Source organism: Mustela nivalis (assembly GCF_964662115.1).
Source record: "Mustela nivalis genome assembly, chromosome: 12".
Lineage (NCBI taxonomy): Eukaryota > Metazoa > Chordata > Mammalia > Carnivora > Mustelidae > Mustela > Mustela nivalis.
Genome location: NC_139031.1, coordinates 79,336,810 through 79,362,005, shown reverse-complemented (window position 1 = coordinate 79,362,005; position 25,196 = coordinate 79,336,810). Strand labels below are relative to the sequence as shown.

Here is a 25,196-nt window from a genome sequence, read left to right as displayed (position 1 = left end):
TCAATCCATTTCAATTGGGTATTCAACCTCAATTGTTCTATTGAAACCCTTTTTTATATCCTAATGGCAACCACACTACACAATTCCTGTTTACTTTTTAGACTTCATTTTACTTGGATTCTCAATGATATTTTAGATTGTTACCCATCTCTATCTTTTTAAAAAAGACTTATTTTTATTCCGAGAATGAATACATTTTTGTTTTTTCCTCCCTACTTGGAGGGTTCTTCTTCTTTCCTGGCTATTTCTTCTAGGTCATGTTCGAAGGTCCCTTTTTCTCCATCTTGCCATTAAATTAAGAGACCCTCAAGTTTCAATCATAGTCACACTTCTGTTTTCACATTATTCCCTCTCTGCATGACTAAACCCATGCATTGCTTGGGTTTCAGATACTCTTACAAAACAATGGCTCAAACATTAATATAGCCAACTGTATATTCAACTGCCTACTTGACATTTCTACTTGAATCTTTCAACAGCAACTCAAACTCAAGAGAACAAAGCTCAGGCTTAAAATCTTAATTCAAACATGATCCTCTTTGTTGCACCTCATCTCAGTTCATGACAAATATATGACTGAAAAGGCCAAAAATAAAAAACAACAAACAAATATCTGTATCATTGTAAATTTTCTTTTATATAGCTAAATCCACTAACATCAACTATACTATTCTATACTTCATGCCTATTTTTCTGTCTTTATTGCCACTCTCTTTCTTACTTGAAATATTACATCCACTCTCTAACTGATCTCACGACAGGCCTCTCATTCCCTCCCCACCTTAAATCATCGGTAATGCAACACACAGGTACAAACACAAGCCTTGCCGTGCCATTTTCTGTTTAAGATCATTACAGTTGCTCCTCCTCTGACACAGGATAAAGACCAACAGAGGTAGCTTACAAGTTCCGAAATAATTTTGTTTTTGCCATTATTCTCATTAAATAAATACCTACTTATAGACTGGATCAGTGAGAGAAACAAGTAGGACCAGAAAGAGAGTAGGTGGTGAAAAATTAGGAAAGAAGGCATAGCAAAATGTCTCAGGTTATGGATGTCAATAAAGTCTTTGAAAAACAGAGGGCATGGCCAACATATTAGAGATCAGTCCAGGAGAAAGGATGCTGATTAGAGGAGTCAGTTTGATCACTGAGGAATCTTGGTCACTGAGAAATAGTATTAGTTTATGGATGGTAATGAAAGTCAGATCAGAAAGGCTTAGTAAGGAAATATAGCCTACTAGTCTGAGAAGTTTTGTGATGAGTAAACGAGAGAAAAAGAAAAAGTTGAGAAAAGTCACAGATCTGAGATAATGATTTTAAGGAAAAGAAACATCCTATTTTAAAACAGGAGAAAGAGTAAACACGGGAGAAAGAAAACGAAGACAGTAAACAGAATGATGAAGGTTATTGATCAAAGAAATTTATTGATAAGAAAAATCTACAACTTTTCCTCTGAGAAGAGGAAAGCTATGAAAAGATACATAAACAAAAAAGTTTGGGGACTAATTTGCTTCAAAAGGCTCTGGGAATAATTTGAATGCCTGTGATATTCTTGGTCATTCAAAGATAAGTTTATCTGCTTGATGACTGACAAAATCAGTGACTTAAAGGGTATTCAACTGCTGGAACCAATGTATGGAGATATCTGATAAAATCAACCAGAAATGAGATATAGTAATATTCTAAGAATATGCAGCAAAATTAACCAATTATAGTTTTTAAACAAATGTTTTATTCATTATTTCAAGTCATTATGTACTTGTGTTGCTTTTTTTAGGAACAGAAGACAGAGAATCAAGAGAATAGACAGAAGAGAGGTTAGGAATGATGTAGGAATTGATGTAGCAAGGATTCGTAGGCTGATGGTTAGGAATTGATGTAGCAAGGATTCGTAGGCTGTTTGGATAGGCTCTGAGAAAGCTCTGACTCAGTCTCACAGAATAATGGAAGATTCATAGGATATAATGAAAGTGTGTGTGATGTTGCAAAAATGAAGTAGGCTCATATAATATCCAAGAATCAATGCATTGCTATTTGATAAGCAGATAGAAGGTGGTAGATAATGTCTCAAGAATAAAACTGAATTAAGTAATGATTGTGCCATCCTAATTTGGTTTACTCTCAAACTGCTTTAAAATACAGGATAAAAGCCGTATCTTTATACCAGCACATGGTGTTACTAGTAAGTACTACTTCTGGTCATTACAAAATACAACATTAGTGATGCATAAGAAGGAAAATTCTCTCAAAATGCAACTCTCTGTATCATGTGGTCATTTTATGCTCAGGGATCTTTTATCCTAAAGAAAACAAATACAGTAGATGCTTGCTAGATCATGCATTCTATCTTTATGTTATTATTTATATATTATAGATATATAAAAAATGATGTTAATGTGAAACCCTTTGACTTGAGTCTACTATACACAAAGCTTAAAATTCATAACGCTTTTCCTACTTAAATTGGCTCTTATGATGTTCACATATTATTTAAAGAGATTAATTAATGAAAATGCTTCCCCCTTTGAAATCTATCTTTTGAAGGGAGACTAAAGTAGTTCATATTTAGTAAAGTGATTAAATTTTATTCCATGCTGGTTTTCCAAAGGAGATTATTTTTTGGACCGACTTTCCAATTAAGCCTCAAAGTGCATAGTGGGCAATTTGTACATGGGAAAATGACTTTATTTGAAATCTGTGCTCTGCAAACTGCTATGCTATTGTTGGCCTGTACAGTGACTGCACAGCCTTCAGTGGAGTGTCTGACAGATTGCAGACGTCTGGGGCAGTAGTTTATTTAATCAATTGATCACAGGCATGTGGTTCTAATGACAAGCTCAATGCAGCCAACTGTAGTCTTCCAAGAAGCATAGTTTTACTTTTCTTCAAGAATTGTAATATTTCATATCATGTTGAACCACTTGGAAATGCCTCATTTGGGGTCAACTTATAATTACTCAGCTATTTTTAAATGACTTTTTATTTACCAAAAGATATGTGTGTATAAATACCATGTCTGAAAAAATTAATAGTAAAGCAATATAAAGAGAAGCATTGTTCAATTATATTTGTACTTGAGTACATTAATCTCTGTGAAAGAAAAATAAACTTAATAAGGTGTATCAGTAGCAACATTTAATCTTTTTTACAGTTCTAAACTCTAGAATTGACATTCTTTAAGAATTGGACATTCTAGATTTAAGTTGCATAAGGAAAACAAAGCCAGATAATTTGAAATAATTACATTTTTTAAATGCTTCTATTTAGTAAGACAACATGTTCAATTAAAGGAAGGAGGAAAGGCTCTTTTGGTCTGATGCATATTTTCCTTAGTCACTAATTACAAGCTCAGAAAAACACAGTTTTAAGTATCATTGGTAAAGTTCAACCAGCCTTTATTTGTCTATACATATTAGGTACATACTTAGTGTTTAGCAAATGCGTTTGTTCACAGAACCCCAAATCATTTTAACTAATGTAAGAATAAAGCTAGAAAAGTCTAGTGTAGACTAATGTTGGTCTAAAATGAAAGCATTATCGACTAACTATAGAAAGCTCTTTTTAGCAAGGACACCTGGGCTCCCTGCTTTATGTATCTTGTATAGGTATCTCATAAAAGCTTACCAAATTTAAAATTTACATAAGAAATTACTTAAACAAATGAATAAGCAGTTAGCAATACAGTGACATTTATTGCTATTTCTAAGTAGTATGCTCATACTCCACCATACATTTTTCTTTCTTTTATGTTTTGTAGCTTTTTTATTCAGAAATATATATATTTACTTGAAGGCAAGATCCACACTTCAGTAATTATGGGGGACAGCAATCAAATTAAATATATTTTGCGTTAAAAAGGCTTGAACCTTTGATTGATTACAACTTTTTTTATTATTATGTTATGATTACACCTTTTTTAGATTCAAATACAGTTCTTTTTTAAAAGATTTTATTTATTTATTTGAGGGAAAGAGAGTGAGAGAGAGCATGAGAGGGGAGAAGGTCAGAAGGAGAAGCAGACTCCCCACGGAGCTGGGAGCCCGAGGTAGGACTCAATCCTGGGACTCTGGGATCATGACTTGAGCCAAAAGCAGTTGCTTAACCCACTGAGCCACCCAGGTGCCCCTCAAATACAGTTTTAAGAAATCTTTGGCACTAACACCAAAACTAACAATGAGAAATTGTTTCACTTACCTCTGATCTCCTCCCTCTATTCAAATAAGTACACACAGGGCTGAAAGCACCACTCCCACAAACGTACAAGTGAGTGCGATTAAAAGCCTGAATTACACGGACGAAGTTCCCACAGCCATGCTGAAAGCACAAATGAATAAGCAGTTAGCAATACAGTGACATTTATTGCTATTTCTAAGTAGTATGCTCATACTCCACCATACATTTCATTCCTGCTCTCACTTTGTTGTTGTTGTTAGGAGGTAATAAGAGAATAGCATGGTTTATTCTATTGGTTTACTTCAGGAAGAAGGTAGTTCAACTTGGATAATGAGTAAAATGGTATGTCACTCTCATATTTCAATATTTTATATACTGTGTAAGTTTTCATGTTCTGAAACTTTATGAACTTATTCTTTATCTGAGAAAGCTGAGAAACTGAAAAGTACACCAAATTGTTTCCTCAAATTTTCGTCAAAATGTTACATGTGCACACACATGTTATATAAACATATTTTGAACAAAACCGCCTATACAAGATCCATATCATCAGTACTACACAATGGCAAACGCTACTGGCTTTTACAGTTGGCAAATAAAACAGACTGCTAAACACATGCCAGCGCTGTGATATAATCATTGTCTGTCTAGCCTTCATCCCCTAAAATACCTTCTCCCCCAGTTTTCTTTTTCACCTGCTTCTAGTCCCACCATTGGAAAAGGTGTCATTTGTTCACTCAATGAAATGCAAAATATTATTGTAATTATAAGTTGACTCTGACCATGCAGAAGTATGTAAACACAGTTAGCACCAAAGGTAGATTTCTGTGACTGAATTAATCATTGCGTGCTGTGTATTGCTAGGCTCACTATCCCTTGCGGATTACAAATTAAGCAAGCCTGAGATTGAATGTGGTTTTCTTCAGTCATTTTTTCACAAAGAAGATCATAAAAATGGTGTTAAAGGGGTGCCTGAGTGGCTCAGTTGGTTAAGTGTTTGACTTGGGCTCAGGTCATGATCTTAGGGGATTGGCCTCAAGCCCCATATCAGGCTCCTCCACTCAGCATCGACTCGGCTTCTCCCTTTCCCTCTACCCTTCCCCCTGCTAGTGCTTTCTCAAATAAATAAATAAATAGATAAATAAATAAAATCTTTAAAAGATAAAAGATAAATAAAAATGATGTTACAAGGATAAATTGTTTTATTAATAGATATACTAAAAGGTAACAGTGGTTTTCCCATGGGTAGTCAGACAGCATATATTTCTTCTCTTCTAGGTACCATATTACTAATTTTTATAAGCACATTTATTATTTATATTATTAGGAAAGTAAAAAAAACCAAACCAAAAAAACCCCGAAAAAAACCCAATTCTCCAAAATACAAGTTAGTTTTTTTTAGAAGTCAAGTTTAAAGTCAACATTATTTTATTTTTTTCATAATATTCTCCCTTTATATTATTATTCGCTAGTGAATATATGCTTATTTTTATATGTAGTAATTTTATACAATTTCTATTATGGATTTTATATGAAACAATCAATCATTCGCTCTGTTGTCAAACAAATTAATCCTTACACACCAGACTACACACTTCATTTTTATTTTAAGACATCAAGAATTTTTGTTAAATATATAGTGTCACTATGTCTTGACACCTGTTTATAGGGATACCTGGAAATTGACTACATAATTGTAGATGATAATGTGTTTCTCTGTAGAAAAAGAATAGATGAAGTATGGTGTTTATATAATACATCTATGTTAAGGTTATCTGTGAGCAATGAGACTTCTGTTTATTTTTTTTACATCCAAGTTTAGTCATTCTGGGATTCTGTATATACTATTTCCCCACATAAGACATGAATTCAATTCTATTAATAATAGATTATATGTCATCTTGAGTTTTGTAGACAGTTTACTGTCATGAATTACTGGTATTGGTAAGAAGAAAGATATCACTAATATGTGCTATATTTCAAATACATATTATACTTGTTTCATGTATATGTTTTTCTATCTCTCTGTATATTTTATATCTACTTATCATGATCAATATTTGTTGGGAATTTATCATTCCCTAGACTTTAGAATGATCATTTTACATATTTAACCTGTTTGACTTCTCAGGAGGTTTGATTTTTCACCTTTATAGCTTATATTTATTAAAGGTACTTATGTCATTTGGGCACTTCACATTCATTCAGTTTGGTACAACTTAACGCCTTTTAGCAAAATAGAGCATAGAGCTTTTTTAGTTAATCTGCTTGAGGTCATGGAGCTAGAAATAGGTTAAACAGATTTTCAAGCACAAATGTGTTTAACATTGAATCTTGTACTTTCAATCACTTTATAATTTGTCCTTGGGTAAGGAATCTACAGTGGGTAGAGGAGAGTTTTTCCAAGTTATTAATGTTACAGAACTCTTAATACTTTGATGTTAAGTATTTTTAATCTTCAAAGCCATGTTCCAATTAAAGTATTAGTCCCATTTTAGTGATGAGAAACTTGAGTCCGAAAGAGGTTAAATGAAGTACTCTAGTTTTAATAAGTAACTGAGCTGGATCTTGAACCATGGCTACCCTCCACCATCCAATTTTTGTAAAGAAAGGGGTGGGTTCACCATGAGACAGATTTCCAGGCTCCCTAATGATACCCAGTGTGCCCCTGCAACCTTCCCCACAGAGAAAAACTCAAAAGAAAAAATAGATCAGTTAATTATTGAAAATTATTTTCTAGGTCCTTTCCATTTCCATAGTTTTTGTTCACATTATTTCTGATTTAGACCACAGCAATCCTATCAATGCTATCCAGCAAATATTTACTGAACTCATTTTCTGTAAACACTGTATATGGTACCAGCAACAGGGAAATAAATAAATTCAATTTCTCCTTTCAGAGAAAGGAAACCATAATACATGAGGCTATGTGCGGATGCTATATTAGAGTTATATTTTTTTTCAAAAATATGCTGTAGGAGGAGAGAAGAGAGAATGAATAACGCTGACTTAGGTGTGAGGGTTTGTAAACGGGTGTCATTGGTGCTGGGACTTGAAGAATAGGCTAGATATTTTGACAGGCAAAAGCATAAAGAGCTTTCCAACAGACAGAAAGAGAATATGAACAAAATAATGGGGGCATGACAGGGCAGGGTTTACTCGGGAAGCAGTGCCTAGAGGGGATAGTGAATTATTGTGTGATGAAACCGGAGATGCAATTAGAGTTGGTCTGTCATCATGCCATCGTCTTCAGATGGGCAGTGGATGGTGGATTTAAGTGTACAGATATCAGAGCCAATTGACCCGGGTTCAAACTCTAGCTTTACCTTTCAGTAGGTGTTTGAACTTGAGACATTTACTTAGCCTCTCTGTGCTTAAATCTTTTTACTTGTAAATTGTGATGATAACTTTTGTTGTGAACAATATACTAATAAAGCACTTGGAATTGTGTCTGTCAAATCATACATATGCACAGTGTCAGATATTGGATTCTTTCATATGTATTTTTTTTTTATTTCAATGGTCAGAAAAGCCTGGTGAAGTGGACAGGGCATTTGTCCTGAACAGAGATTAGTACTGATCCTCTATGAAAGGTTTGGAGAATGCATCTTCAGTGAAGTTCAATACTGTGGATTTTTTTTTTTTTTAATTGCCTAGTTCTTTTTAAAAACTATTTCTTGATACAATGCTAAATGAAAAATTAAGCTGTTAACATTATGCAGAATATAATACCATTTTTTCTACACTCTTTAACATTTCAAACAATCTAATTTTTAAGTGATTACTTTGGGGTAGTGGAATTCATTTTATTTACTTAATAGTAATATACCACTTACTGTGTGCAATGTGCTGTTCTAAGCTCTCTTAAAATATTAACTCATTAATCCTCGTAACAACCCAGTAAGGTAAAGATGATGAGAATGCCCATTATGCAGACAAGGAAACTGAAGCACAGCGAGGTTAAGTTTCTAGGGTCAAAGAGCTCAGAAGAGATTGTTTTCTGTTGCATTTTACATGCTTTTCTAGGTCTTCAAAGATTTCCATACTGAACATGTATTCGTTATGTAATTTTTAATAGGAATGTTTTTGAAATGTCTTGGAGCCCAGATGCATAAGGCTTTAAAAATATTGACTCCTCATTGCCCAAACTAAGCAATGAGGAAAAAAAATCCCTGATTCTTTTCTTCTTGGCCTACACATCTTTGGTGTGAGCAATAAAGCAAAGTATTTTGATGAATATATTTCTTTTTTTTTTAAGATTTTATTTATTTATTCGACAGACTGAGATCACAAGTAGGTAGAGAGGCAGGAAAAGAGAGAGGAGGAAGCAGACTCCCCCCTGAGCAGAGAGCCTGACTTGGCGCTCGATCCCAGGACTCCCGGATCATGACCTGAGCCGAAAGAAGAGGCTTTAACCCACTGAGCCACCCAGTCGCCCTTGATAAATATATTTAAAGAAAGTATATTATCCAGTAGTTTGGGATCCTTTGGTCACATAAATAGGGATACTGATATTCCTCAATTAATAAGTAAAGTTTGACATTCTGTGCATTTAATGCACATATATCTAAATATATATAATCCTGCTTAATTTTCCAACAGTCTCTTACAGTATTTACTCAGCGCATTCATTATGCCCTATCTCATGGATATGTTTGACAGCATGTGCTACTGTTTAAGCTCAATTTATAGAGTATGCATAAAATATTAATATTTAGAAACATATGGAGCATGGAGGAATGTGAATGCAAAGGGGCAGAGAGGGAAATGGGAAGCAGGTTATAGTCTCTTTAGGTAGGCAGAAAATTAGTTATATTCCCACCATGATCATGTATTTTCTTTATAAACATTAGTTTATTATGATATATGATTACTGGGATCAAATTTTTGTCTATCTTGAATTATTCTCTAATAAGTGTTATTTTTTCTAAGTAATTAAAATTTGATACATTTTAAAAAAATCTAAAGGAATAAGAGATGCTTAAGTCCATGCTGTATATTTTCTTTCAATAGCTACAGCAGTATGGATTTTAACTGTCACTAGTTTATGTTTTGCTTAAGTAGATGATTAATATAATATGTAAAATAAAAATATTTTACTTTAACCAAAATGAACTTCTAAAATATGTGCATAATGAATTTGTTACAAATATTATTAATTTAAAGGCATTAATAAGCTCACCATCCACTGCATCCTACCCCCAACTTCTGACAATAATTTGGAACAGACTCCCATGCTTTGAATTTTTTCAGTTCTTGTTCAACTTTATTAAGTGCCTAGATACAGGTCTGGGCACAGAGAATAATGACATTACCCAGTACTTCCAATCAATAAGGGGAGAGTTATAGTTACTAACACAGCAATATATGTCAGAGTGTTTCCAGCATACACAGAGGGACAGCCACCCCAATAAGACTTCCCAGAGAAGTGACATCTGTACTGTCACTTGAGATGGTGAGTGGATGACTGAGGTTAAAAAGATGGGAAGATGACTGAATAAGGCAGCCATATGTACTTGGTGTCAAAGGCTGAAAGAGGAAAAGGGTAATACTTATTTGAATTTCAGTATCATTGAAATGAAATAAAGTTAATATAGACCTAGTATAGTTGCCAGTAAAATCTATCAAAACATTCCTAAATACCCCAACTGCAGTGTTTTGTTTTGATTTTTCTTTGTCTGTTGTGGGTATCCTTAGCATTTACCAAATTCTTCCTAGTGAGAGGGCATGTCTTATTAGATAAGACAGTAGCCTCCTGCCCACTTGCTAGCAGGACAGCTGTGGGAAGTTCCTCACTCTTTGAGTGATTTTTTTGGGATGCCTGGGTGGCTCAGTTGGTTGGACGACTGCCTTCGGCTCAGGTCATGATCCCGGAGTCCTGGGATCGAGTCCCGCATCGGGCTCCCAGCTCCATGGGGAGTCTGCTTCTCCCTCTGACCTTCTCCTCGCTCATGCTCTCTCTCACTGTCTCTCTCTCTCAAATAAATAAATAAAATCTTAAAAAAAATGCGAATGGTGACTATAATGTCCATCTTGTAGCATTGTTGCAAGGATTGAAAGAAAGACTTAGAGGGCACCTGGGTGGCTCAGCTGGTTAAACAACTGCCTTCGGCTCAGATCCCAGAGTGCTGGGATCATGCTGGCAGCTCCATAGGGAGTCTGCTTCTCCCTCCGACCTTCTCCCCTCTCATACTCTCTCTCACTCTCTCTCTCTCAAATAAATAAAGTCTTTGAAAAAAAAGACTTAGAACGGTGTCTGGCCCATTCCATTAAATGTTAACTACTGTTATTTGATAGGTATTGTGTATATGTCTCATCATCTCTAATGTATTATAAGGACTCTTAGAGACTCCATCTTATTTACCTTTGGTTCCTTCACAATAGTTAACTGATTTTCACAAATTAAGATTCCCCTGTTTTTAAATAAAATAGAAAGTATTAGTTGATATTTCTTCTAACAGAATTAAGAGATGCTTAACTATTTAGTTTCATTAAAGAATGTAATAATAGGGCGCCTGGGTGGCTCAGTGGGTTAAAGCCTCTGCCTTCAGCTCAGGTCATGATCTCAGGTCCTGGGATCGAGCCCCGCATCAGGCTCTCTGCTCAGCAGGGAGCCTGCTTCCTCCTCTCTCTCTGCCTGCCTCTCTGCCCGCTTATGATCTCTCTCTGTGTCAAATAAATAAATAAAATCTTTAAAAAAAAAAAAGAATGTAATAATAATAACAACAATAACCATAACAACAACCTTTTCCTACCACTAGTCTTTTTCTTATGGCCTGATGAAAGGACATTTCTCTGTAAGTACTTCTTCACATGTATGAAATCAACTGGGTTTGTCAAACATTCTCTTCTCTTCATAGAACCTGGATTTATAAGTTAGTTTGATTATTTCCCAGCACCTAACTATGCTGGCCATACTAGAAGAAAACCCTCTACCAGTTACTTCTGTTATGTATACTAATTGGCTGCAGAGCAGAATTTAAAGATATCCATGGATGATATTACAGCATGATGAAACTATGGGAAAATGTAAGCATATATAGAAGATTTCATCTAATGACTCCTAATTACAAGAAAGTAAATGACAGAGCATTTCCATTTTGCCAAAGGAGGAAAGACATTAAATGATTTGGCTAAGATTCTTCAGAAAATCAACACCAATCTTTGGAAAGATAATGTACAATGGTATCTAAATCCTACATATTCTATCTGTGACACTTTGTATGAATGGGAAATGAAAATCTTTTTGAACAAAGAGGACAACTAAATATAGAAATTACAGTCACAGGATATTATTGTGGCAAAAAACAAGACATGGAAGAATGCACATCAGTGGCGCAAATCTCTACATTAAAGGATGAATGAAAACATTTAAATTCATGTACATTATTGAAATAATAGCTTCATGGGACAAAAAAAGACTTCTCCACAACATTACACTTTCTACTATTTGTTCCCTAGAAGATAAGTATATTTTTTTTTTTTTTTTTAGTGTTTCTTATATATTTTTCTGGACCATAAACTATGGTCCAGCAGATCCTATGGGAAGCAAATATGCCTCTGCAAGCTCCTTCTGCCCATTTGAAAACTTCTCTTAAAAGATGAATTCTAAACCTGGAAATGTGAGACCCAGAACTGAATCACCAGCTCTCAACAACACCCTCCAGTGAGACCCAGAGATACTAGATGCCAGGGTCTTCCATGGCCCTGTCTTGCACCAGACCTTTTCAGAACCTCATCCCAGAGAGTAAAAGTCAGTGAAAATAAAAGTTTAATTTTCACACTTCCTCTTTCCACAAGGATTAGTCTTTTCCTTGAACCACCACGACGAATCTCTGAAACCCTCACTATCAAATCTCAGTGCCATAGCCTTGGACCCTGAAATCAACATTTCTTACCTCTACACTTTTAATGAGTGCTTAGTCAACATTTTTTACACAAAGTCAAAGCTGTTATTTCTTATGACCTCAGATCTGATTGTGTGTATGTATGTGTACAAATACTAGTTTTTCTAACCAGCCACCGTATTTCAACTTCATACCTGCATAAGCACTTCCATGCTCCTTCAATTAATGTTGACTTCTCCAGCAAGGTAATAAAGTTGAGGAGAATCAGACTGTCTATTTTGGTTTACATTATGGCTGTAGCAATAAACATTATGCTAGACACATAATAGGGGCTCAATCTATATTGGTGGAATGAATGACTGAAACAGTGAATCAATGCATAAAAAAAGTTCTTTACCACATTATTTGTGTAAGATGGGTAATTCTGATATAGAGTTCCATTATAAGAGTTTTCACGATTTGAGACAAGACAAAATGATGTACATGCTTCTTTATAAAATTAACAACATTGTACACTGAAGCATGGCTCCGTGTATTTGTTTTAGCATATTTGAGAATAATTTAATGTATAAGTTTCAGCAAGTTGTTTGCAGAAATCCACATAGATTTCTTTCTTAACTCTTTATATGGAATTCCACATAAGATATACAATCTGTACAAATGTTGCATACTGAACATTTATTGATATTCACAGCTGCCTTGATTTTTGTTTCCGTGTTATTTTTAGCTAACAAAGGTATCGGTAATCATTGGTGATTTATGCTTCTGGAATGTGCTGGCTCACCAGTACCCTTTTGCGGAGATCTTTCTTTGGAAAAGCCCACATGGTATCTGGGAGCTTCTCCAGACACTTGCATTATCATTATTTCAGTGGCCTGCTGAGAATTCTGCAGGTTGGATCCACCGGAACAGGGGTTATTACTGAAATCCATCATGAAAAGTGCCGGAATGCAATAATGAAAGCAAGGCAAGAAGTTTTTACCAAGTCAGGAATTCCTAAGTTACAGTGTTTAAGAGTTCCAATTCCTTTGCATTTTCATTTTTTACCATGTGTCCAGCAGAGGATTTAAAATACCAACACCCTTTGTCTCACTCTTGGCTGCACTCGAGGTACATGGATTCAAAGACCAAATATTTAAGTTATAGAGCTTTTTTAGGCACTCACCGTGGGATCTTTGCCAGCCATCTTGCACTCTTCGACTTTGATTGTAGATGCTGGCCAGAAAACCTGCTCGGAAAGGAAAATAAAGGTTACATAATCTCACTTACACTTATGACAGCTCAGTGCTCTTCATCTACTTTATGTTAACACATTTCTTTAAGGCATTTCTATATTTATATTTCAAGATTCTTTCTTTCAGTTTATAAACTGAAATTCATAAAGATTTTATTATTTTATTCTAATAACTTTTTATTTTTCTCATCAATTTTTCCTTTAACAAGACTTTCAATAATATGTGCCCATTTCCTAATGACATAATATTAAAATAATGTCATTCATGTGTACAATAAAATGTTTATTTCCCTCCTTTTCCATTATTCTTTTTTCAACTGCTTACCTCACAATGAATTTATATTTACATTACCATTTTGGTTTAATATTATTTTTGGTAAACCACAGTCAGGCTGGTAGATTTACTTAAAACAGGCCCCTAGCCTCAAGAGCTAAAATAACTTGGATTGAATCCAAGAGATTCCCTCCCTGAAATACTTAGCTAGTGTTCTAAGTCACAACAGCTTTGGGTCAAGTCTGACAGTGATGATTATTTTTTTTTTTTTAATTGCCAGCCACTGACCCTTGTTAAAATAATAAATTCAGAAGTCTCCTTGTTGTAATAAACATATAATTAATTAACTTTTATTTCTTTATTCCATGAAGACCAATTTATGTCCTTCTTATGAGATAGAATGATAAATATAGGTCACACTTGTTCAAAGAACAGTGCACTTAATAATGGTTCTTTTTAAGGCCTTCTTGGATTGCATACAGATGACAAGGCAGATCTTCCTTTAGTCTGATCATTTTTTCAGGCTATATTATATGCTTCTTTCTATCTGTCTATCTTTCTGTCTCTCTCTCTGTATCCACACCCACAAACAATCATATGCAAACACATACACAGGAAGTGTTTTCTCATTTAGTTTTAGATTTTGAAGTGTTAAAATCTATGAGGCTAGACAGTGAGAACTGAATTGATTATATTTTCAGTCCATGAAGTAAGTACTAACTTCTGATTACTTGTTGACATGCAGCCTGTATTTTTTATAGTTCTAATGGAATACACAATTTTTTCATTTTATTTGAAATTTTTAAAGAAAAAGGAAACTAACTCAACATGGCCTTCATAGAAATGATAAACTTACACTCAAAGGTTCTTGACTTATATTGTTAATATTCAAGGAAAGAATGTGATCTTTGCTGCCCACATATATCCGGTCCTGATCTTCATCCATTAATAATATCCTGTAGTCTAAAGGGTGGTGGGACAGGCTGAAGTATTCAGAGGTCTTGGTTTCACGAAGCTCTGAAATAGTGAATAGCACAGTGAAAATAGTGTATCTTGGTACCATGATTCTATTATTTTAATGAAAATTACTTTAGAAATATTTACCAAAAAAGTTAAGATATATTTTCCTTCCTATGATAATAAATAATTTAAAAGATTATGTTAGTGGTTATTTTTATTTATTGCTTTTATATTGAAATAAGACATAAATAAATCAATAAATACAATGTGGAAGTTTATGATTCTATTTTATTGCAATATTATTCACATTATGCAAGAATCTCATCTCAGTTTTATCACTGGCTATCATCAGCTCAAAATTAAAATAGATCAACCAAAAAAACAGAGTAAATGGGCAGATTGAACAACAACAACAAAAACAAAATAATGACAGTATGATGTCTTCTTAACTTCTCTTAATGTTTTATGGTTATAATCAATACATTCATCATTTTAAGATAGGTATTTTTTACTTGAAATATTTACCTTACTTCCTTAACATAATTCTAACTAGTTTGATTTTTTTTTTTTTAATAAATAACTTGAAAACAAATCTTCTCTTTGCCTGTTATACCTCATCTAGAAGACAATGCTATTTAAATGACAGTCTGGCTATGTATATATCAAAAAGTAAACCACAAATATTCAGATGACCTGAATGTTTAGATTTTCAGCATGTAAATGATCACTGACTCATGCTCATTTAACTTCTTTTACAATATGTGCAAAATATGTGTCCATACAGCCGAACTTTGAAGACAATGAATGCACCACGGCAATTAAAAAAAACAACAATCAGTATAGCACATTCAATTTTTTTTCCAGCCAAAATACTTCTTTTTACAATTTATGCCTTTCCCATTCAAATGGTGAAGTATTTCTTCATTCTTGGGATTATGATCTTAAGACAGTGACAAACTCTACAAAGCAGTCTGCTTTCATAATTTACTGTTTCTAAATTTTAGATATTGAATCACAAATAGACTTCTAGAAATTCTCATAGGCTGTGGTGTGACATAAACCAAAGCTTGAAACGATAAGAATTCTTTTTTTTTTAAATATTTTATTTATTTATTTGACAAAGAGCTAAAGAGAGAGCACAAGTAAGCAGAGCGGCAGGGAGAGGGGGGAGAGAGAGAAGCAGGCTCTCTGCTAAGCAGGGAGCCCGATGCGGGGCTCAATCCCAGGACCCTGGAATCATGACCCGAGGCAAAGGCAGCCACTTAACCAGCTGAGCCACCCGGGCGCCTCAAAATGGTAAGAATTCTTATAGAAAGACATGAACTATAGTCTGTGAACTCTTGGGCCATATCCCATATGCAAGGATAGAGAAGTCACAAATTTAACCTATTTCCTGGGCATATCAGTTCAGAATGTTTGCCACTATATTCTTCAAGCAGTTCTATATCTAGCCAAGAATCTGAAAATGTCATGGGAGTAGAACAGTGATTATGAAACCAGACTGTGGTACCAAACTTCCTGTGACATTGAACAAGTTACTTAACATCTTTGGGCTTTAATTTTCTCATTTGCAAAAACCAACAATATCACCTCTACCAAGAGTTTCCATGGAAATCAACTGAATACATGTAAATCTTAGAAATGACTGACAGAAAAAGTATCCAAAAAGTTCTAATAATTATGGGTTAGTTATTAGTATAATATTATCAAATTAGAATTACTATTCAAATGACATGTGAAATTGGATAAATAGATACACATTTTTCTTTTTTTCCCTTTTTCTTTTAATTTAAGGAACTAGATTTCTCAAATTACTAACACATAATCATAAAACATAGTCTCTGATATTTTGTTCACACAATGACAGTACAGTGTAGAAATTTTTTTATGTGGAAGATATAAAAATACTTCAGAAGAGTTTTAAGAAGTAAATCATGTGAGAAGACAGAAACAAAAGACACTGGAAGATGATTTAAACAAGAGAATAGATGACAGATCTGGAAATCGGAGATCTGAGATGCAGAGCGCTGTGTAGCATGCTAACTTAGTTCTAAGTTACTGGGCCTCAGGAGGCATCACAGACAGGTGATACGGATTACAACCATGGTGCCACTGGTCCAGGAACTGGAACTGCTTCTTTCAGGAGGAAAGCAAGACTGAAGAGAGGGATGTCATTCAGGAAAAAAAGTCAGCTCCTGCCAGACCAGATTATTGCTGAAATAGGGGAAATAAAGAAAAAAATCCAAGAGCTCAGAACATGAGAGAATATAGTATCCAAGAAATGTCACTCAAAGTTTGCAGAGATGAAGTCTGCCTTGATATTGCCTAAAATTCAAGATGTTATATAAAGCTTGGTTTTCATCATATAGAAGTGACTCATGGTTGTATAATGTTTCTATAAAAAACATTAGGAGAAAGGGATAGGTTGGAATGAAGAATCGATGTTCAACACATACCTCTTCAATAAATAACTCTCCAGTGAAATATATAGACTAGGAAAGTAAAATATGACTGAGTTCATGGCCTCTGGGGCCCAACCACCAGAGTCTGAATCCGAGCTCTGCCATTTCATTTCTTTTGGGTTTGTGTGTGTGTGTGTGTGTGTGTGTGTGTGTGTGTTTTAAAGAGTTTATTTATTTATTTGACAGAGATCACAAGTAAGCAGAGAGGCAGGCAGAGAGAGAGAGAGAGGGGAGGAACCAGGCTCCCTGTTGAGCAGAGACTGATGCGGGGCTCAATCCCAGGATGCTGGGATCATGACCTAAGCTGAAGGCAGAGGCTTTAACCCACTGAGACACCCAGGCGCTCCATGTATATATTTCCATATATACTTGGCAGGTTACTTTATCCCTCTGCACTCTAGTGTCTTCATGTGTAAGGTCAGAATAATAATAATAGTACCAACCTCATAGCGGTGTTGTGAGGTTTAAATTGTTGATATCCATCAAGTGCTTAAAAGAGTACCCATCCCATAGTGACATGGGTTATATTATTATGACTCGGGAAAAGACGTCAAGCTTCAACCAGCAAGGTAAGAACAATTCTTTACACATGGAGGAAACATGAAGGACCAGATGGCCTGATTTTTATTTATTCATATATTTAATACTTCATTTTTTCACAGGTAGAATGTACTCAAATTATTTGAATAGGAATAAAATAACAAAATCATTTTTAAGGAAAATAATTTGTTTGAGCAGCAGGATAATTTTAAAGTACGTGAGACTGGACCTATGAGATGAGGGTATTCCAAATAGGATGTTGATAGAGACCTGATATGCTAAAAATGGAAAAGAAGAATTGATGAGCAGAAAAGAAAGGATTTGGAATCGATTTTATAAGAAGCTGGTCTGGGGGGATAAATGGAAGCTGTAAGCTAAGAACAGGACAAATGAACATGCCTTTACTGGTTCTGGGGGATTTGAAAGGGAAATTTCCTTGGTAGAGAGATTGCTTGAGTATTGACAGATTAAATTCAAATCAAAGCAGATACATCCCACAAACATGTAAAACTAAAGTATCTGTTTGCCATCAGAACTATCAAGTCAGGGGCGCCTGGGTGGCTTTGTCATTAAATGTCTGCCTTTGGCTCAGGTCATGATCCCAGGGTCCTGGGATCAAGCTCGGCATCAGACTCCCTGCTCCGTGGGAAGCCTGCTTCTCTTTCTCCCACTCCCCCTGCTTCTGTTCCCTCTCTCTCTCTGTGTCTTCTCTGTCAAATAATAAGTAAACGAAATATCAAGTCAGCAGGTAGAGTTTTTCCAATTCTTCTCAGGTGTTATGTTGAATTTCTGAGAGTCGACAGCTCTGAGAATGCCCTGAGAAGAGACTCTGAGGTAGTAAATCTGAAGTGAAAAGCCAAACATAGAGATGAATTGATTGTTTCACCCAAAAGGAGCAGCTCTGTAATTGAAACTGAAAGTGAATCATGATATATATAGGCAACAGTGTGCCATTGGGGTGGGAGTATACAATTCAAGTCAGACAGTCCTGAATTGAAATGCAAGCTTAAACACTTACTGAGCATACTATTTTAAGAAAGCTACCACTCTTTGCCCAATTTTGATTTCCTCATCTATATGTTATGCTAACACCCAGTAGTGGGTCAGGGTGTGCTCCCTTGACCTTCCATCTAACAGAGTTTTCCTTGTCTTCCCCGTAGGCAGAGCCCATCTATATCTACGATCATTGTCCCACCTCACCCCTAGCCCGTGAGTGACTTAAATGTGACATGTGATGAGTGCTGGTCAATGAGAATTAAAGGGAAGCTTTCTGCAGGAGTACTGGAAGAGGCTTCTTCTGTCTTCAAAACTGGCACCACAAAAAAAGGAGGTGATTTCTTTTTCTGCCTCTGGACATTTGTACATGATGGCTATGATATGTGACGTAGTTGCTGCTTACTATGCACACTGGGAGCTCAGAATGGCAAGCAAAATTTTAGAAAAAAACCTGGCTGAAGAAATGATTTAATCTCTGAACAAATCTTAGAACTGCTCTATCATCACTGGACCACTTTCATAACAGAAGATTAAAAAACAAAAATCCATGCAATTTTTTTTTTTTTTAGACACATTGAGGTTTGCACTTCCTGTTGTTGAAACCCTTCCTAGAGATGCCTGGGTGGCTCAGTCAGTTAAGTGTCTGCCTTCAGCTCAGGGCATGATCCCAGGGTCTTGAGATCCAGCCCGTGCAGGGCTCTCTGCTCAGTGGGAGTCTGCTTCTCCCTCTCCCACCCTGCTGCTTCCCCCTGCTTGTGCGCTCTCTAGCTAAAATAAGTAAGAAAAATTTTAAAAAAAGAAAAGAAAAAGAAACCCTTCTTAACTGCCACGTCTTCCAAGTATTCACAGCCCCTACCTGCCACTTTCTCATTCTTTCTATCATGGTTTGTTTCATTCCAGTATTTTTTTAAATATTCTTTTTTTCTTTTCCCCTTCTCTTCCTAATCTATACTGAAATAAAACCAAGAGTGTGATCTTAGCCGGGAAAACAGCCTCAACCGAAATTTACTTGCAAGTAACAAACAATGGCAGCTTTCCCATTTATCTGTTTCATTAGAGGATAATCAATTTCTTGCATTAATTCAAATACCAGAGGGAGCAATAACCACATTAACTAAAGACCTTTCTGGTTCAAGGATTTTATCTATTTTCCTGAGCCATAAAGCTATCTTCAAATTTAATTACCTGCCGCCCATTGACAGTTGACAGCTGTTAACCAAGGAAGATTTACTTAGGAAGTGCCCTGTTACAAACCTAGAAGCCAAGGTTATTTTGTTTAAATGCTATTTAAATTACTGTTAGTTAGCCATAACTGAACTCTGGAGCTTGGGAAAAAAACAAAACAAAACAGACTTTTTTTTTTTTTTAGAATAAAGAGATGAGTTCAAAGCATTGAGGATCTTTATCTATAAAAAATATGACTGAAGAATCTATCATTTTGGTTTAATGCAGATCCAATATAAGCCAAATGAATGATTCAGTGATTTGGTCATAGTAAAAGAAAATGATTTAATGATTTGGCTAGTGAGAAGGAAATCACTATTTCTGGTCTTTCAACTAAACAAGTCAAAGAAAGCACCGTCCTTTTACTTCTCTAAATCTTAATGATGTCATAGATTTTTAAGTGTTGGAGGTAAAACTAGTTGTGTTGTTTCTTAGAACATGCTCAACAGTTTTAGAAGGAACCTTGGCTGAGAGTATGTAGTATTAGAAAATGCAGTGCCCCACAAAGGGCAGTGTAGGTCTCTAAGTCCCTGGGAAAATCTCCTGGGAAACAGTATTAAAAAAAAAAAAAAATACATGCTTCTATCCTGAAATCCACATTATTGTAGAGTTCTGTGATGGAAAATTACTGTAATGCCTTCCATGCCAATGCTCCCTGAGGGAAAATTTGCAGCATAATATGCTTACCTGAAATTCATGTATTGACATGGATTTTCCTTTGTAATAGAAATTACCAGTAGCCTTGAGAATTTCACCAAGGTTGGGAGAATAATACATTCCTCCAAAATATAAACCCTAGCAATATAAGCTTCTGGGTTCACTTTAATATAGTCAATATATTGCTGTAGCAATTACAACATAATTTAATATACAGTAATATATTTTGTCTATAAATAACAGTATCTCTAACCACATGAGAACTAACTTTTGTTCTCTTTCGAACTAGTGAGAGATCTTAACATTTCTGTGGTGACTAAGTCAATAAAAACTCATTCATGCTCTGAGAAATGTGATCTTGGTGAAGGGTGGCCAGTCCTTCTTTCTCATAAATAATATGTATCTGCTAAACTATTAAGTAGGAGAACTCATTCGTTCAGAATTCTACATTATCTTTGGTCTTTTATAAATGACAAGTACAAGATTACTTGAGTGAAAATCAATTTCCAGGTTCTCTCTATTAGAAGCATATGCTATGGTTACTTATTAATTATATTTAAAGTTCATGATGTGTTATTAGCTTATGTGTTCAATACATACATATTGAGCCCTTATCACAGCCGACTAGACACTGTTCAAATAGAGGCCACAAATACAAAGATCCCAGGCCCTCACAACAATTCCAAATCTTATCTTACATTCTGTTATTCTGTTTGGCTAGCCCACCGTGACCTTCTCAACATAAACCTTAGCTGTCCCCCAGGCAGAATGCGCATCTACAGATTTCAAAGTAAATCCTTAGGATATCTTTTACTTCAGAGCTATTGCTAGTGACAGGATAATTTCCTCTCCAGAATGTCTTATCTCAGAAGAATTTTAAGTAGTACCGGCTTAAATGACCCATCCTCTCCCTAAGGCTCACTGTTTTTGAAACTGGGTTAGAAACTGAACTTCACCCGTCCCTTTAGGACAAACAAGCAGATAGAGACAAGAGCAGTCAAACTTCACCAGAATAAAAAGATACCTCCTAATTCCTAAAGCAAAGAGAAGTTAGAAGGCATGCTGTTAAAACCACATTTGCTTAAAAGTAATAGCCCCTAATAATCACCACGTCTGGGCTTACCAGTAGGAGAAATGGTTCCATGTATTTATAAACTTATTACATTTAATTGGCATTCAAAGCCTTTGTGTTAGGCCTTAAAATTATTCCTGTTCCACACATAATGAAACTAAAATTCAGAGAATTTGAGCAATCTAACCAAGGTCACAGGGTAATAAGTAGAAGAGGCTAGAGCCAGGATTCAAGGCAAGGTGAGTTCCTTAATCCATGAATTCAGTTGAATACCCTCGTTTTTTCAAATCAGACAGACTTTAACACTACTTGTTGGGCTTCCAGCATGTTCTCCCCGAACATATGCAGTTGCACCCGTGCAATAACAAATGTAGTGTAAGAAATGCCTCTGAACCTCAAATTGTCTTTGCTAATTTGAGGAGCATGGCAGGGGGTGAGGGGAAGGGGCGACCACACTCCAAACAACTTGAGAATGATCAAAAATTCTCAGGGATGCTGTTCTTACTAAGCCATCATACCAAGTCTGAAAAGGCTACTATGAAAGTGAGATGAAAAGAGTCAAACATAATTTCACGTAAAGGTAAAAAGATCTACTTCTCTGCGTTTTGGGATGGACGGGCATGATTAGCTAAGTGGAAGAGAAATGCCACCTGGATGAGAGAAGGAACCAGGGAAACAGTTTTATTCAGTGAGCCCGGCCAGGGATGGTAACAGTGAGTACAGACTATCTCCCAGGAGTTGGGTCAGAGGGAAAATTAGAAGCCTTTAAGAAGGATGGTTCTCACTCTAGTTTGCCCTAGACTGTACAGCGTGTGGCTGTTTTCCCAGCAAAATTATCTATAATGCCTCTTTTGTACTCTGAAAGGATTCATGGTTTGGATGTTGAATTATATGGTCACTCCACTTTTAAGACCCTTTCTCTTGTTTGGTGTGGCTTTCCATTGCCTTTAGAATAACATCTAATATTCTTTGTGTCCTTACAATGATCTGGTTAGAGATTACCTCACTAAAATTCTCACTCATCACTTTTTGCCTCTTTGTGTTTTCACCCTTCAGACCTTCTTTTCACATTTTCAAACATGCCTTTCTCCTTTCTGCCTCAGGGCCTTTGTACATGTTCTTCCTCCCCTGACAGGATTCCTCCTGCCATTTTCTAACACCCACTCATAACTCAAGCAGTAGTTTCCATGTAACTTAAATTGGATGCTTCATAAAGGCTTCCTTAATCCTCTAGATGAGGTTATGTCTCAGGTCTGTTGATATATGCTCAATTACCCTTTGTGGTTTTCTCTTAAAGACTGCTTAGAAGATCACTTAAAATGTTCTAAAATACCATGGAGTAGAGGGTGGGGGGACTACACTCTGTGACTTGTTAATACCATCTCTGTATTCTGTATAACTTTACAGCTGGAACTGTGTCTGAATACAAGACAGAGTTCTTTGTCCATGCACATTCTACGTTTTTTCCTTTTATACTGAGTCTTAGGATCTTTTAATCTTCATGAGTTAAAAATTATGAAAATGACGGGTGCCTGAGGGGTGGCTCAGTCAGTTAAGTGTCTGACCCTTGATTTTGGTTTAGGACATGATCTCAGGTTCCTGTGATCAGCCCCAATTCAGGCTCCATGCTGGGCATGAAACCTGCTTGAGATTCTCTCATTCCTCTCCCTTTGCCCCTTTCCCTCCCCTCCCCCACTTGCATACACTCCCTCAATCTCTCTCCAAAAAAAAAAAAAAAAAAAATACTCTCCCTCCTCCTCTGCTTCTCCCTCCACTCATGCTTTCTCTCTAAAACAAAAACAAAAACAAAAATATGACCAGAGCCAATAAAATGAGAAAAAAAAATGCTATCAAATTTCAAAAATTCAGGTTTACATGATTATAATTTATTCCTATTAAAGGGTAAGGTGTATGCGGGGGAGAGGGTAGAATCATTTTTGGAATTAGCCAACTGGAACTGAAGTTCTAGCCTCACCATTTGTTGATACAGGGTTTGATTTGTCCCCCTTCCCCAACCACTCCCTTCTACCCACCCCAACCTTGGCTCTATTATCTACAGAATAAAAGGAAGAATAAGATTATAAATGAGAATGATCTCTAATGTTCCTTGCAGCAATAAAAATGTCCATGAAAACAATTCCTTTTCCACTGTTTTTAAGTATTACCTACTGTTGTAGAATATCTGTAAAGCTAATGTAATCTTTCACATTACCATAAATCTCACAGGAAAAAAGGTTATGTTTAAAAACGTATCTTAGAAATATGACCAAAGAAATACAACTGTGTTTTTTCTGGAAAAATTAAGCTAAGCCAGAAACTAAGGCATTCCTTTCCCCTACCTAAAGCATATTCAGTTTGTGTTGTATATTTCAATCAACTGGAACATTACGAACTCAGACCTCCTTTCCTCTAAGCTCACTTGGGAGACAGGAAAGCACACTTCAAGGACGTTAGGTCCCAATCTCTGGCTCCTTGTAAGGGAAGTGGTGGCTAGATTCTATCTCAGGGTATGAAGAATATGCAATTGGGAAATGGTTAAGATGTCTTGAGAGTCTCTAAACTAGAAGGAAGTAACTTCTGGAAAGTAGAACCAAATCTGAATCCATTGTTAAGCTGTAGAGGATAGCATGAAGGAGCTGAGCCATCATTTTCATCACTGGTGTCCCTACTGTCAGGAAGGCCTCAGTTTCAAAGTGACCACTTGAGATGTAAACAAGGGAGATAACTTGTAGAGGAGGAAACACTTCATCTGACACCTCCTTTCTACAACTCTTGACACTTCTGGAAAAGCTGCCTTGGGGCAAGGTATTCAAAACCATCAGTCCAAGGTAGTTAGCAAAACAAAAGCAGAAATGCAACAAGAGAAAGCCAAAAGAAAACAAAACAATGATTCACAGACCTGTACCCCTGGGGATAAAAATATATGTTTATAAAAAATAAAAAATTATATTAAAAAAAAAAAAAAGAAAACAAAACAAAAACAACTAAGGGGATATAATAACAATTGGAGAATGGTATAAATTAGTATATAATATAATAATGCAAATATAATATTATAACAAATATAGCATTATGCTTTCATTACAATTATATATGTAGAGATTTGAAGATATGGGAAACATTTTTCATGCCATAAAGTTTTAAAAGCAGGCTATAATATGAAAACTGTTAAAAATTATTCACAGATAATAAAGAATAAGAGGATCTATTTTAAAATATTAGTGCTGAAAAGCTTCTGATGGTGAGACATAGAAATTTAAAGACATGAAGACAATCCCTCAGACCAACATGTGTGCAATGGGCAGGGGCGAAGAGCTAACGTGGTATATCACACCAGCAAAATCCCAGAGCACCCAGAATACAAGATACCCCACTCCTCCATGATAATCCCCAGAGTGATCACACTGGATCCATTATATGGAAAGATTTCTAAAGAAGCATTTAATACTTGTCTGACACAAAATTTGAACTGGTTATTAGTTTTCCACACTTTGAAACAAAACTTCCTTGGGATATCTTGTAGCCTTCCAGTGGGAACTTCCAGTCAGCCCCCTTGATTGTAGCGAGAGTAGGGGGAGATTCCATGTGCAGGGTGAATCTCCTGTCACTTTTCCCCCCCATAAAATTCTGTAAGCTTCATACCACGGGTCTCTAGGACACAAAGCTTACCTTTATATCATACAGTAGGCTCTATACAAAATTGAAATATTCTTTGTGATTGGAATGACCTTTAAGCCAGAGGCTTCCATTAAGG

General features: G+C 35.7%; 1 protein-coding gene across 1 annotated transcript in view; it reads right to left on the bottom strand.

Annotated features, from left to right (window-relative positions):
• The window catches only part of SEMA3C (semaphorin 3C), a 171,169-nt gene that overhangs the window by 73,510 nt on the left and 72,463 nt on the right, over positions 1 to 25,196 (bottom strand). The window contains exons 3-5 of the mRNA XM_082692640.1: positions 14,388 to 14,548; positions 13,189 to 13,251; positions 4,198 to 4,317 (exon numbers count right to left, since the gene is read on the bottom strand). Of these exons, the coding sequence (XP_082548766.1) occupies positions 4,198 to 4,317; positions 13,189 to 13,251; positions 14,388 to 14,548 (344 nt within the window). The remainder of the gene's footprint in view (positions 1 to 4,197; positions 4,318 to 13,188; positions 13,252 to 14,387; positions 14,549 to 25,196) is intronic.